Below are 14,814 nucleotides of genomic sequence, written 5' to 3'. Positions count from 1 at the left end.
TTTGAAATACAGGCTGACAAATCCTGTCTGAAGTAATAATTCTGTCTTTTGAGGGATAAATCCTATTCATTTTCTATTCAAAGTTACCACATTTATTTCCCGATATGGCTGTCATCTTATATTCTGCAGAGAAAAGAACAAGGATCACCACTGGCTCTTGACAAGAGCAGAGATCACCCCTTTAAGGTCACCTTTCACCTCATCCACAACTCCAATTTCCAGTTACTCCCCATTCAGAAAGGCAAATCTGGATAAAAGGAGCCAGATACTAGCACACATGTAATACACTTATACAACACTCCCCTCACCACTTCAAGTTTGAGTGCAGCAGCACATTTATTATTATAGGACCCTTATACGGTACTGTGGGTATTCACAAATTTATGCAAGGAGAAATAAGGCACAAAGTAGAGAGCATCTATACACCTGCTCCAAATTTAATTTCAGTGGGGCTTGCTTCTAAATGCCTTTTGCATTGTCCTCTGTGACACTGGTTCCTGCTTCTTCATAAGATTGCTAGGCCAGAACCCCTGCTCTCCTTCCTCAAGTGAATATTAAGTCTAATTCCCTTGAACTGCACATTCACAACTAGCTTTTCATAAAAACACTTTAGAGGAAAGCTTCTACATTAACAGCTATTTACCACATTCATCCATTTTCCACAAGTGTAGCAGTTTCTGCAAGTATATATAATACTAGTATTGTTCAGGAAATAAGAGCAACAAATTTCTATTTATGCACGAAACGTTTCACTGTCCAAGACATGCTCATTCACAGACAATCACTGCTCATTCCAACTAGCGTTTCGATTTTGGGGGGCCACCAGAACTAGTATTTTTCTTTCTGTTCTTTTTTAAAAAAAATAAATAACACACACTCTACATTTAGCAAGCACATTCACAGGCTATTCTCTTCTTGTCCTATCTTCTAAGCTCTCAAGAAACAGTTTCTGAGTAACCCACAACCCTACTCAGTTTTCCTAGCTCTGTAAGCTATTCGGTCTACCACTAAAACAAGACTTCTTTTTTCAAGTTATATTTTGCCATATTCAACCTATCGAGACAATTGCTACGTATGCGTAATTACCACTGCACAAGTTATGTGAAAGACTAGGTATATTCCCTAAAAGCCCCAGAAGGCACAGTTCCTACCAAACTAACCAGCTGTGAGGAAAGCAGATGAGGTTCAATGCATCATAATGGCAGGTCACCTTCCGCAAGCAAAGCTCAAGGTTCCATACTTCCTTAAATAGTCAAACAAAGTGGTATTTTAACAGGTACAACAAACATTTGGATTTTTCCCAATCCACTAGACTGTGGTATCACAACACAATTAGAAATGGGGGGGGAAGGAGACTTTCTCCCCCGTTACTTGCTAGAATTACACTTTATTTAGTTTACTGATAGCCAGAGGTACTTATTTAAAATAAATCCTTTCACCAATAGCAAAGTATTTCTTACAGAATCATGAAGAACTTTTTTTTTTAACTTCACAAGCTAAAAAGAAACAGAAAGCAAGACAATATTCTCATAAATCCATGCTTATAAAAACTAAAAAGATAATTCCTACAGCATTTTTCAAGAAAACTGTATCCCAAAGTAAAGTTATACAGAAGAGCAGAAGAAAAATTCAAGCAACAAGGGAGAAAGTTTCAAATGAGATTCAGAAATAGGCAGAGGCAACTGATTATCCAAAGAAATGCCAAAAGGCTGTTTCAAAAACATTGCTGCAGACAAAGCCCCTAAGAATGAAGTTCTGAGTTTGGAACAAGTCCAACAAGACTATTCTTGATGTAAGCTTTCAACTGTGTAATAGCAGAAAAAAGTAAAGGACAAACATCTACAAATTTAATTAGAATCTATCTCTCTATATATATATACACACACACATATGTATAAATATGTATGTATCTCAAGATAATAGCTGTGTCCGTAACAGTAAAAATACACTCACTCGGCCAAAAACTCTCTCCAGCTCCATTATGCTGAAGAAACAATTTATGCACAGATTAAATACAAACAAAATTAAAGTGTAAACTCTCAAGGTTATAAAGACATTGTTTTAGTCACACAGTATAAGTCAACTGTGTGTGTACCTAAGACTCTTTAGATAACAGCAACCTTGAGCTGTGGTTTTCAGGGATTTCACTAATAACCTTGACCAGTGTTCCCATGGTATCATATGTAGAAGAGCTCAATTACACCACCTTCAATTGCATAATAAACCTAAAAGTGTTCTGTTTATTACCCAGGAATCTGACCATTTATCCACTCTCAGGTCAATGCTATTAAACACCCTTTATGATTGATTAGGGAAGAAAACAGTGGCTGGTAAAATTGCCAAAGGAAGAAAAAATTGAGCAAAAGATAGGGACAAACAAATAAAGTGCTCATGATAGTTTGGTAAACTGGGCCCATTTGAATATGCAGCTTAGCACAGCTAATGCTAGGTCAAATATCTGGAACAAGATGTACACAACCCATCTTAGAAACAGTGATTCTGAAAAGAGCCAGGAGGAGAAGAGTAGAGAAAAAAAAACAGCCAGCCGAATCATGCTTCTAACGGGATTCAGCAGCAAACAATCCTTCTCTGTTTGAAAAATACAGGGTAAGATTAAGGAGGCAATATTATCTATATGTTCAGCAATGATCTTACAAAAAACTCAAATACTATACACAGGCATAGGGTCTGTTCACTCTTTCAAAATATAAACCTAAAACTCAAAGATGAATCACAGAAGAACTACTGGAATTGTAATACTCATATTTTACCCAAGAAGATTTGGATTCAAGTTGGTGTTGGCATTAACTTGATTACTGTTTCTAAGAATTTGTATAGGGGAAGTACTTCTCTTATGAAAGAATTTTAATTTAGGAGACAAACACATAAGACTCCATAGTTAAAACCTCAGCTAAATTCAGACTGGATGTAGTAAGCCTATTTAACCAGCATATTTAACCACAGCAGCAACTGTCAAAAGCACAACAAGTCTCTCTTGCTTCAAGCCCAAGTGATAGGAAGTAGACAGAGATACATCGCAAACAAGGAACGTGCCTCTGGGATGAAAATGTATACACCTACTCTTGCAACTCCAGGAAAATTCTACAGCTTGTGCTGTAGGTGATCAAAGTACAGTGACCACTGCTTGGTGTCAAAACACCTAGTTTATCTGCATTACAACAAGACAATGTGAAATTACAATAGAAAATGCAGAAAGAGATATGTATGTTTTAACAGCAAGTCTGTGGGGAAAAGAAAAAGAAAAAAAAAAAAAAAAAAAAGGAACCTAACAGCACAAGTAATTTAAGTTGGATACCTAACAGCACTGAAACAGTGGACCATTCAATAACAATGCACAATAGTTTCTAATACATTGAGTAAACTGATTCAAACTTTTAAGATGCTTCCAATCCATGCTATTCAATAAATCAGGATTAAGATTCTGACAATAAGATAAATTTTAGTAAGTGAATTATCTCTGCCTGCATATATTCTTCACTTTTACTTAGGTGCCACTAACAGACCTCTTATTGATTGCTCTCCTATTCCACTTTAACTAGCAAAAGCATAACCTGAAGTTGCAAGCATATTCACATAAACTTCAACACACCCCCCACAAAAGACAAATGCAAGCACACACATGTGGCCAAGTGTTGTCATATGCCAAAAAAAAATTTTTTTTTTTTTTGAGAGAGAGAGAGAGAGAGAGAGAGAGAGAGAGATGGATGTCCATCTTCAACTAGTACTGAAATATTAAGCTAAATACTAGAAGCTCTGTCAGTTTTCTTCCACAGATGCATTTTACAGAAATCACAAAACCCAAGTGTTTTCCCCCTATGTCAGCAGCATATCTCTAATGGTGCTCAACTCACAAATATGTGATGTGAGGACACACGTCTACGCAAGCTTATGTTCACCAGTCAACTAATAGTAGCTAATGCCACCAAGACTTTTCCATTGCATCTCAAATATGAAGTAAATAATTGTAAACAAAACTGCTTTATGATAGAACTAATAACACTGGAAGGAAGAAAAAAAAAACCCACACACCACACTATCACTTTTCTGGTTTGTTTGGGAGCTGGGAAGGAAACATGTTTAATGAGAATTCTGCAGGATGAGACTTCCATAACAGCAGGTTTATAACAGATTAATGTCTCCTCTCCAAGTTTATAGTCAAAGACGACTCTCCTCTCTAAAGCACAAAGCTCAAGGATATCACACACAAAGCAACACTAAAAGTGGTAATAAGGAGCAACAACCATGCAAATAACAAACATTACAAATTCAAACACAAGAATTTTTAATCAAACTAAATAAACTAAAACCACAATCTTAACTCAAGCTGCAAGTATCCAACAGAACAGATAATGGCAAATTTTAAGTATACAGCTTCTAAAGAGGGGTTTGATTCTAAACAAAATTTTACTCAGAATTTAACAGTTTAAAAAAAAGTATATCAATTAAACAATTATTTCAGAAGGCTATAGAAGACTTGAAAAGATCAAGAATGGTTGACTATATGCGCTCTTTCCCTAAAAGCAAAAAATGCCTTAAGAATTTAGGAAGCCAAGATCCAAGACTGAGAAGTTGGCATGGTATACACAAGTTATTGCTACAACCATTTTTTTTAATTCCCGGAAGGCTAATAGACGTGTTGGGGGGGGGGGGGGTAAGTTCTAGCTTGCATTGTCAGGAAAGTAAAGACCAAAACAAGAATTTTTGCCACTGCCAGCTTTGATATATTAGGCAAAGATTAAAGAATGAAGAGCCATACACCAAGAGGGTTTGGGGGGGGGGGGGCGGACAGACAGGTTTTCAGACCTGCTTATTATAATCAACATTCATTTCAGAAAAACCTGCAAATGAGCAGCTTAAGCATATTAAAAAGACATCCTTTACTCAACTCTCCCCACCAAACCTGTGAAATACTTTTAAGTAGAAAATTGGTAGTTCATGAAATTATATGGACAATTAAACCAACCTAAGCCAGTTCCCAAAATCACATCTGTTTTACCCTGCTCCTGACTTTACAATACTGGAGGCTAAACTTCTGATGTGCTTTTGGTTGGTTGGTTGAAGGAGAACATAGTTTTCCTTCCTCAATATTGGGTCTTATATTTAAGAGTACAACAATTAAACCATCCATCCCATCTCTAACATTATCTATCTCATTACAGCTGAACATACAATGATGCATTTCTTCCATTACCTGTCTCTGAAACATAAACAACAGGATCCTGCTTTAGAACTTTACCAAGTTTTGAAGTAGCTGCTTTTTTCTCAGATGGCTTCTTGGATTTTTTCACTGACTGCACCTCCTCTTCTGAATCTGTATTTTGACCACAGCATAAATAGAAATTTCCTCCACATACACAGAGACTTTAAGTAATAGATCAAATAACATCAGTTAACATGTGTTAAAATACATTCAACTGACTGAAAAAAAAAAAATACTATATGGAAGGTCAGAGTATAGCTTCATCTTTTCCCCATCAGCTAATAGCCTGGCCATCATTTATGCCAGCATGTACAGGACTACATGAAAATTTGTCCAGAACTCAGTCTAGACTCTTTTTTTGTTGTTTAAATAACAAGAAATACTTTCTACCTGTTTAGAAACCTTTCTGAAAACATGAGTGCAACTGTCAGAGTTACATGAACAACAACAAATTTTAACATGCATTCATTGGCCTGAACTTATATGCTTACATAGCATTATATTATGCTGGTCAATACACTAATCCAAAAGCTATTAACAGGCTAAAACAGATCACTGAGGTTGTACTCTGATTTTTTTTTTTTTTTTTCCCCCTCCAAGGGGACACTGGTAGACTACCATTCTCATTGCCATTCACCATATCCTGGAACTTGGCAAGAGGACAAAACTACAGCACTGAGGATTACACATACCAATATCCAAATGAATAAACAGGACAGAAACTGAAGAAGCTGAGAGAACTAGCATGTGTTAACAGACGGCTACACTTCAGAGCCTTTTTCTGTGGTATACACTGACGTATCTGTAATCTTTTGGGGGGTTAAAAAAAAAAAAAAAAGATGGCTACAAGTTCATACCAACACGCTCATGTATTTCAGTCGATGAGAAGCTTTTCCATCCTTAAAAATTTAAAGCAATATTTCTCTTTCCCTCTCCTACTTCGAATGGGCTAGAATGAGCTAATGCTGCAGACACTGGCAGTGCTAAGTGAAGATGTACAAATACTTTCAAAGGTAGCAGCTGAATTATATATTACTTTTATACTCCAAACCTTATTGCAGAAATATTCCCTGCAGTTAAACAGGAAATGTTTATATGACAATTTTTCCAAGTTTCTGAACACATTTTCCTATGTGCAGTAACATTATTGGGACAGATGTTTGTGTCATTGTTTTTCTTTTACAAGAGAAGCAACCGTCTATTATTAAATAGTAGCTAAAAATTCAAGCCAAAGCAGGAATCAAGAATTTGGCAAGGGTCAAGAATTGCAAGAAATCCTGCAATCTTTTCTGCAGTTTCACAACAAGAGAAGCAACCGTCTATTATTAAATAGTAGCTAAAAATTCAAGCCAAAGCAGGAATCAAGAATTTGGCAAGGGTCAAGAATTGCAGGAAATCCTGCAATCTTTTCTGCAGTTTCACAACAACTCTGCAAGATTCAGAATCCAATCAAAGAGAGATTAAATGACTTAACAGCTAAGAAAGACCAAACTAGGAATTCCAAGCTTTTAAATTAAACAAACTTGACAGGCAAGTTTTTTGAAGATATTAGTGCCAGAAAAGGGGTTTTCTTATTATTATATTCCAAAGAATATTTTTTAAATGGGACAAGCAATATGTAAATGATATTCTGTATATTCAACATTGTGAATTTAAAACATGTAAAAACATCCAGAAATATGGGATGAACATTCACTAGTGTTTTGAAACAGAAAGATAAGTATGGAAACACAAGTTATTCTATAAAAATTGCCTACCATTTCATGTATATGCAGTGTGAGTAAATGTGAAATTATAGTATATAATCAGACTCCTGTATCCAATGTAGAATGTTATTTATCTCTAATAGAAGCAGAAACCTAAAATTCCCAATAATTTCTATACAAGTTTGCAAAAAAATTCTAGAATTTTTATCAAATTGACTGAGTAATAAAGAGAGAGAGAAAAAGAGGTCTTATTAATAGCTATTTCACACTATACTATATTAATGGCACATGTTGCACTTTATTATTATTGCTGGATAGCTAATAACATTTGATAATTACTGTGAACTAATAAAAATCTCCATGCACAGTGCATGCAAAGATATCCCCCTCCACTAGCACAGCTGCATGTAGGAAGTTTTTTTGGTTTGGTTGGTTTTTTTGAGCATTGTGTTTACAAAAAGAAAAGACAAAGCACAGCTTTCAGATGTAGCATTTAGCTAACTGATCTTGAATTTTTATGCAGAAGATACAAAGCAGGATTCGTTACCTGAATCATAGATTATTCTTTTTTTCTTGTTTGCTGGCTTTCGTTTGGAATCATCTTCACTGGGTGAATTCTTCACCTAACAGTAACAGTCCATCAGTTCAACCAATAAACAAGTTCTTCCAGATTTTACTCAGCTACACATTCAAATTTATGAGTTTGAAACAAATTCTAACAGAAATAGTTTATTTCCCAAAAATTACACTTAAAAACAACTTTTTGGCTAACTCACCAGAGGTGAGGAAGAAAACAAGGAAGAAACCACAGCAGCAAAGCTAAATATGCTTCAAGTAAACAGTAGATAATGCTATTAAGAATAAATATTCAAGTTTTAATGCCAATTAAAGTAACCAAACAGACTCTCAAGCACTTCAAAATTTCAATCAAAAAAAGAAATGGCACAGTCCCAACAAAAGTAACAGTGGTGCGGGCCAATGAATTCCTTGCAAGGAATTCAGCTAGTTCACTTGCGGTTCCATTGTGGATAAGGCTTAGCTGTACCTGCCGTAATTCAACATAACTTCAGAGTAATAGCTGACTGAAAGAAAAAAGCATATACAGCAGTTGAAGCTAGATTTACTTCAGCATGCTGTTGTTTGCAGTTCCTCCTCTCACTGAGCAGTGCAACTGTCACAACAGATTGTACCAATGGTCACAGTCATCAGATACTGTATGCTGCATCCAACAGCAGCTAGTATTAGGCAGTGTTAAGAAAGTTCTTAAAAATTGGCAAGTTTTACACATCTAGAAAAATCAGAAACTGCACAGATGGATAGCCCAGGAAACTTCCTGACTATTGACTGTGGGTTTTTTGTAATCATGCATGGCTATAAGTGCTTCTAAATTCTAATTCTAGAAAAATATGTTTTTTATAATACAATTCTAATCTGAAATGCAACAGCCAATTCTAATCTGACATTTGTTAAATTCTTGATATAACTGGAGGAACTCAGAGTAAAAAATAACAGAGCACATAAAATAATGTTCTTTATAGTTTTAAGTCTGCTGTCATTTAGTTTTACTGAATGGTTCTTTATTTTCACATTGCAACAGTAATTGCAATCATACAACATCATGCAACATTGCAATCATACATCAGAGTAACCCACCACTTTATAAATAAGAAAAAAAAAACAAAACTAACCTTAGTCTCCTTTCCCCTTTTCTTCCCACTTGAGGTCCCTTCCCCATTTTTTATTTTTTCATTCTTTTTCAGAGTCTCACAGTCTTGTCTCTTTCCAGGAGGTACAACCCCAAAGAATTTCCGGATATCCTATTAAACAGGAAAATAGTTATATATATATTTTTTTTTTAAATTATACATAGCTCTTAAAGTTTCACACTCCAGAACAGCATTACACTTAACACAGCTATTTACTTCCTCAACAACTCTTCTGCTATAGCATTTCTTGATCTGGACATTTTGTTTACAGGTTAGAGAACAACCACCAGCTAGTTAAATGTAGGTGGTCAGTACAAGTCAGACACTGTGCAACCTTCCTCCTGTCTTTGAGTCATTAAAGAGTTTATTTTTCCCCTCAGTCAGACATCTTTACCAATATACACTTCAAAACAAACTTCCATCAGCAATGAAACAGAGCAACTTAAAACAGATCTATAGTTAGAATTCTTTTCTTCCACAAACCTAGTCCAAAACACTTTTATAGCTAAAATGACCAACGCGGGTATGAAGTAGTGTCCAATGTAAAAAAAATAAACAAGCACTAAGAAGAGCTAAAAAGCAGTCAAGCACCCTCCACCTTCCTACAAATTTAGAACAGTAAACATCATCTCACTATGAAATAGCCAGTAAGAAACAGATTAAAATTTAAGCAAAGAGAAAAGTTACATTAAGAACCTAACACAGAGAACTGCAAAAGGTCTGTTTTATAACTTTATTTCATTACCTTATGATAGTACAATAATCACAGAAGAAAAAACTTTCTATATATGTAAAAACTAACATCTGAAGCTTCAATAGAAAAAGGGCATTTTTTGACACATAAATACATATCCAACTTCTGTTAAAAAAAATCAGTTTTATTAAAAAACAATTTGAGAAAATCTGTACCTGTTTTGTATCACTACATTGAGGGGTAGCAGCCATTTTTAGAGAAAGAAGGTACCAGTCTGGCCTAAATATATAGCAGATAAAGGGAGTGGCTTAGGACTCCATTCTGCTCAGGTGATAGCTGTTCCTTTCCTCCTCATAGAGTTCATCTGGTTAGTTTTTGATCATTACAGGGAACCACAGGTAAAGGTACTATTTTTAAGAAAACATTATTGTTTATAGGCTCCATAAAAATATGATCAATGAAAAGTATTTCAGGTTCCTTTTCTCTTACCAGTTACCTAATTATTTGGATTATCAGGGCCCTATAGGTCTAAAACCAATAGAAGACGTTATTTGTAAGCATTCACAAAATATGGGATACATGTAATTTATTTACAGTATTAAGCTTAAAGCAATTTTCTAGAATCAGAAGTGTTGTTTCCTGTTAACTTCACCTGCATATAACAATATTGATTCTGCAAACAGATAAGAGTAGAATGAGAAACTTTCCTCCCCAGTGAGACTTTACACATGCCCATCTACTTGAGCCTTAAGGCATAAATTTTCAGCACTCAGCTATTTTACATGTACTCCTACAATATGAATGCAGTACTGTGTGAGCTCTGAAATTTTGACTGCAGATACCTATACCTAAATTGTTTGACAAAAGCATCTATTTAAAAAATCCTGAAGTAGATTCAAGCATTAGATCCCTCAGGCCTCATTACTGACTTCTTTTTAGTCTTACATTTACATAGGCAACAGACAAAACTGATTACAATTCTCATTACATCTTTTACATAGTAACATTACTTAAATACTACAACACTGCAAAATAAACTGACTTTAGAATGAAGTTTTATTTTCATTTTTATAGTCATAAATGTTACTTTCAAGTTTAAAATATTCTGGGATTAATTTTAAATCAATAGCAACTCTATACTCATTCCAGTATTTTAACTAGAAACAGCTGACAGTAAGTGAGCTGCTCTACAAACACCACATGCAATAGTGTTACTTTTTATAGACTGATGACACTTCATTATATCCTGCTTATGAAATGAGGACTTAAAAAATAAAATATATGAAATTAAGCTGTGTGCCCCAGCTTCTTCCATTATTTTAATCAAGGTCCCTGAACTGTTAAGGCCCGGAATACAACATGTAAATTATGATTTTTTGGCTCATCAGTTCTCATGAGATATCAAGTTAGCTCTTCATAAACAACAGTAATCCACAAAATGAATACCACAGCCCTTGTACATTTAATGTGCTATAAAGAGGAACTAAACTGTCATTACAAGCTAAAAAAAAAATCTTATCTAATTATTGTCACCTTAAAAAGCTATTACCTTTTCTACTTTCCTTCGCCCACACCAGTTTAAACACCTAAAATAAACTGATGACAGTCAACTGCTAGTATCTCTGATAATGCAAGTAGAAGTTCATTAAATTAACAGGTCAAACGAGAATAAACAATTATTTTAATGATTTTTTTTTTTTCTGTTTAACTCAAAGAAGCATCTTCTACCCATGTGTTAAGAAAGCACCATGCACAAAAATACTATTTTTTCCTCCAAAATATTGTGGTGATATAGCTACACATTCTAAAATCGCCTCCATAGGTTAACACAGTACATTCTATTCTCTTGCTGCAAGTTGCACTTCAAACCTCAAGAAATGGCAGCTTTTTTTTCCTTTTTTTTTATTGCTACATGTTTGTGTTAAGGAGTTTTTCAGAAAACAGTGTAAATATAATAGCACACAAGCCACCTAGAGTTTTTTGACTAAAGGTTTGTACTTGGGTAGTAAATCTTAATTTCCCATAGTGACAATCTACTTCCCAGTGACTAAACTACATAGCCCTAAGCTACAAAGGAAATTTGACAACTATGTACAATCTTCTTCAATCTTCAGCCTTATATATCCTCCAATATTCTTTGGCCATCCTACTCTTCTGAAGAAAAGGTAACCTTGTTAGACACCACTGGACTAAAACAGACAGTGAATTCAAATTGTTCGGCAGAAAAATATGTCATAATGTAATAATAAAGTTACCTTTCTGGGAAGCTTTAATCAGAGATGCATAAGAGCCAGCTTTTTTTGTGCTATTTTTTAACAGATACCAGATAAATAATTAATTCATTGCACAACTAGCTGTGGAAATAAACTGCATATGTTTAATTTTTATCTGTATGCATGCAATTGAGAGGAGGCTTATACCAAGGCGACTGACAAGTTCCCCCCAAAACTACAAGACCCATCAGTCTTGTGTATCCTGGAGATATATTCCCCAGTATGGCTGTCCCAGGTGATCTCCTTGCCTAGGAGAGTGAAATTAAAGAGGCAGAGCTATATTAGTGTGTCTCTCCTGGGTGCTTCAGCAGCAGCAATGTGAAACACAACTTCAAGCAGTTCTACCTAAATGGGTGGTGGGGTGGGGTTGTTGCTCTGTTTTTTTACCAGTACAGATCTGAAAATAAACATGAAAAAATTACTGACTGGGCATAGCAGGTTTAAAGGCATTCTTTAAACCATGGCTACTAAACAAAGGATTCTGATCCACATCTGGACCGCTACATTTTGTGGAGACCTAACCATGGTCCCAGACAAGGCCCAGTATTTCTGATCAATCTCCCTACATTTGGAGAGTAGCTGGTGCACAACACTGGTCGGCCTAAAACACTGTAGTCAGGTGCACTGCTTCCTACTGAGCTCTTGGCAAAACTGTATAACCTCATTAACAGCTAAGTAATCCAGTTCTTGCCAGTTTTCACTACTGTTTCAAATCCTCAGTCTTATGCAAAAGTAGTAGACAACAGAAATTAATCATGTCAGGTTGCAAGTTTTTTCTTGAAAGATTTCTGTCAGTTTTACCAGGGAGAAATAAGGTTAACTGAAATCCAAACCAATTTGTTAATGCAAAGACTGGTTACTTAAAGAGTTTATCAGGGTAACTTTTAAGACTTTAGCTAATACTCAGGTCAGAAAATTCAGTTATAAAAACTCTCCTTGCAACACTGCTCTCATAAACACTCCAAACTGATTTTCTGTCATGATTTTTTCCTGCATTTTAAAAGCACCCTAAACCAAAGACTATAGAGCAGACAAAATTTCAGTACAAAGCTATTCCAATGCTTAGATGATGGAAGAATCTCAACCCTGTGAGAATGTACACAAAATAAGCACAGTCTTGTTAAAAGACTGGGGTCACGTAAAGCAGCATATTTTCCAGAATAATATTGTTACAACTAAGTTTGCATCTCAAAACTATACTGTGAGGCAGAAAATTGAATTTCATCAACCTAGCTCAATGACTGCAATAAAAAGTAATGAAGTTTAATTTAGGTACTCTGACATGCGTCCATATGAGCTTTGCATCAAAAAAATCATTTGTGCTAATTTACAAGCCAGTCTGTTTCAGTGCAAGTTTTGTGCACACGTCAGCCTTGACATCTGGTATGTCCACAAAAATTGCACTAACTGAAATCAAATTTAAAATATCACCTCAGTTAAACCAGTAATACCTGCATGGATACCTATACTAATTTAAAGCTTACTAATAGTGATAAATGAGGCACAGGTATTATACAGTATATTTTAGAACAATATCACAGCTCTAAGTATATACCAAGTGATACTGCAGTTATGGCTGTATGAATGTTTCTCTCAGCAACAGAGGCAGCTTAAGTAGCCCCTACTACCAGTCATTCACTCCCTCAGTTGTAGGAGTACAGCTCTTTGCATGGTAACTGGATCAGGGAACTAATCTGGATAAAAGTAAATCCTTTCTAACACAAATCAGTTTAGCAGAACTGAGAAGATGCTCCAGAATCAAGCAGACTGGGTCTACTTGTATTTGGCGCTACATGAAAAATGCGTTTACAAGTGCATAATATTAAATGCCAGTATGCTTGTGTTGTCATTGCAAAGCACAGAGCAAGGTACAAGGCTACTATCACTACATTTTGCATCCCCCTCCACAGCTGCAGCAGCAACGGTTGCACAGCCTCTTCTCTTCAGCACTGGAAAAGGAATGGACTGAGAAAACTCTTCCTTCCTCCCTCTTGGAAAGTGCCAAGCTTTGAGAGATGTGTGCCTCTCAGAAGGAGATGACATGGAGGAAGAGAGCTTTTATCCCAGGAAGGTGGGAAAGGGAGAAGCAAATCTTCCAGTGTGATCAGTTTTCTAAAGAGGTGGCGGCGGGGAACAGGAGAGGCAGAGAAACTCTTGTCCTCCTATGTAGCTCTAGGTCATCAACCCCCCCAACAGACTATCAAAATATCACGGTTTAATAGTATCAGGATTCGTAGTGCTGGTAGATCTCTTTGCATCAGTTTGTGAAAGACTCAGGTGGTACTGCCCATCATTGCTGGGTGTCAGGTGTAAGATATAAACAAGGTCAAATTCTGTGTAAACAGAGTTCAAAACCAGAGTTGAATGAAGCTGGCACAGAACAGCATTTTTAGTTAAACTGGTAACACATCTGCACACAGATCCCATCTAAGCAGAAGCAAGTTTAACTGATCAAGAGAAGATTGAATTCTATCTTATAAGAGCTGTGTTTCTTTCTACAAACATTGCACACTGCCCATTTGTGAAACAGGAGTGCCCCCGTGCACACCCTTACTGAAATAAAGGCAGACACAAACTTAGCCTGTGTTTAGATAAGAGAGGCCAACTTGTCCGACTGCCCACTGGAGCTCGGGAGAGGAGCCACCGCACACGGGGCAACCTCGCAGACTGCGGCCTGTTCCACCATCAGTCTGGGGGCGGATGGGGGCGGGAGAGGGCCACGACCGCTTCCCTCCCCAGGTGACCGGACTGGGGAAACAGCCGCGGGAAGCCGCTTCCTTGGCCACGGCTTTACCTTCCCTGCACAGGCGCCCGCGGCGCAGGCCGGGGGCAGCAGGGCCCGGCCCGAAGGGTTAGTTTTTGACCCCACAGCCGCCCCACCCCCCACTCCTGGCAGGTCCCTGCCGCTCCGCCACGGCGCGGGGCCTCCGCTCCCGGGTCGGCCCGGGGGGGGGAACGGCGGGCGGGCCGGCGCAGCTCCCCAACGGCCGCTGCCGCGCGCCGCCCTGGCCCCGCCGGCGGGGGACTGCGCAACGCTACCTCCCCTCCCCCACCCCACAGGGAGAAACGCGGGGGGGGGGGGCCGGGCTGCCGCTGGCACCGGGCGCGGCGCCGCGCTCACCATGCTGCTGGCGGCGGTTTATCTCGTTAGCGGGAGGCCGCCGGCTCCATCGCTCCCGCCCCCCCGCCTTCGCGCCAACTCCAAGCACCTGGC

At 37.5% G+C, this 14,814-nt stretch overlaps 1 protein-coding gene across 6 annotated transcripts in view; it reads right to left on the bottom strand.

Moving 5' to 3' along the window:
- RFC1 (replication factor C subunit 1) overlaps window positions 1-14,814 on the bottom strand; it is a 41,732-nt gene extending 26,918 nt beyond the window's left edge. For 3 of the 6 annotated variants that reach the window (XM_067298125.1, XM_067298129.1, XM_067298127.1), the window contains exons 1-4: window positions 14,722-14,814; window positions 8,616-8,744; window positions 7,475-7,550; window positions 5,213-5,332 (exon numbers count right to left, since the gene is read on the bottom strand). In XM_067298125.1, coding sequence (XP_067154226.1) covers window positions 5,213-5,332; window positions 7,475-7,550; window positions 8,616-8,744; window positions 14,722-14,724 — 328 coding nt within the window. In that variant the 5' untranslated portion in view covers window positions 14,725-14,814. The remainder of the gene's footprint in view (window positions 1-5,212; window positions 5,333-7,474; window positions 7,551-8,615; window positions 8,745-14,721) is intronic. The other 3 variants (XM_067298128.1, XM_067298130.1, XM_067298126.1) reach the window with 2 other exon arrangements.

The sequence above is a fragment of the Apteryx mantelli genome, chromosome 5 (genome assembly GCF_036417845.1).
Source record: "Apteryx mantelli isolate bAptMan1 chromosome 5, bAptMan1.hap1, whole genome shotgun sequence".
Classification (NCBI taxonomy): domain Eukaryota; kingdom Metazoa; phylum Chordata; class Aves; order Apterygiformes; family Apterygidae; genus Apteryx; species Apteryx mantelli.
The sequence above is the reverse complement of the archived record's forward strand: the minus strand, read 5'-3'. Positions and strand labels throughout refer to the sequence as shown.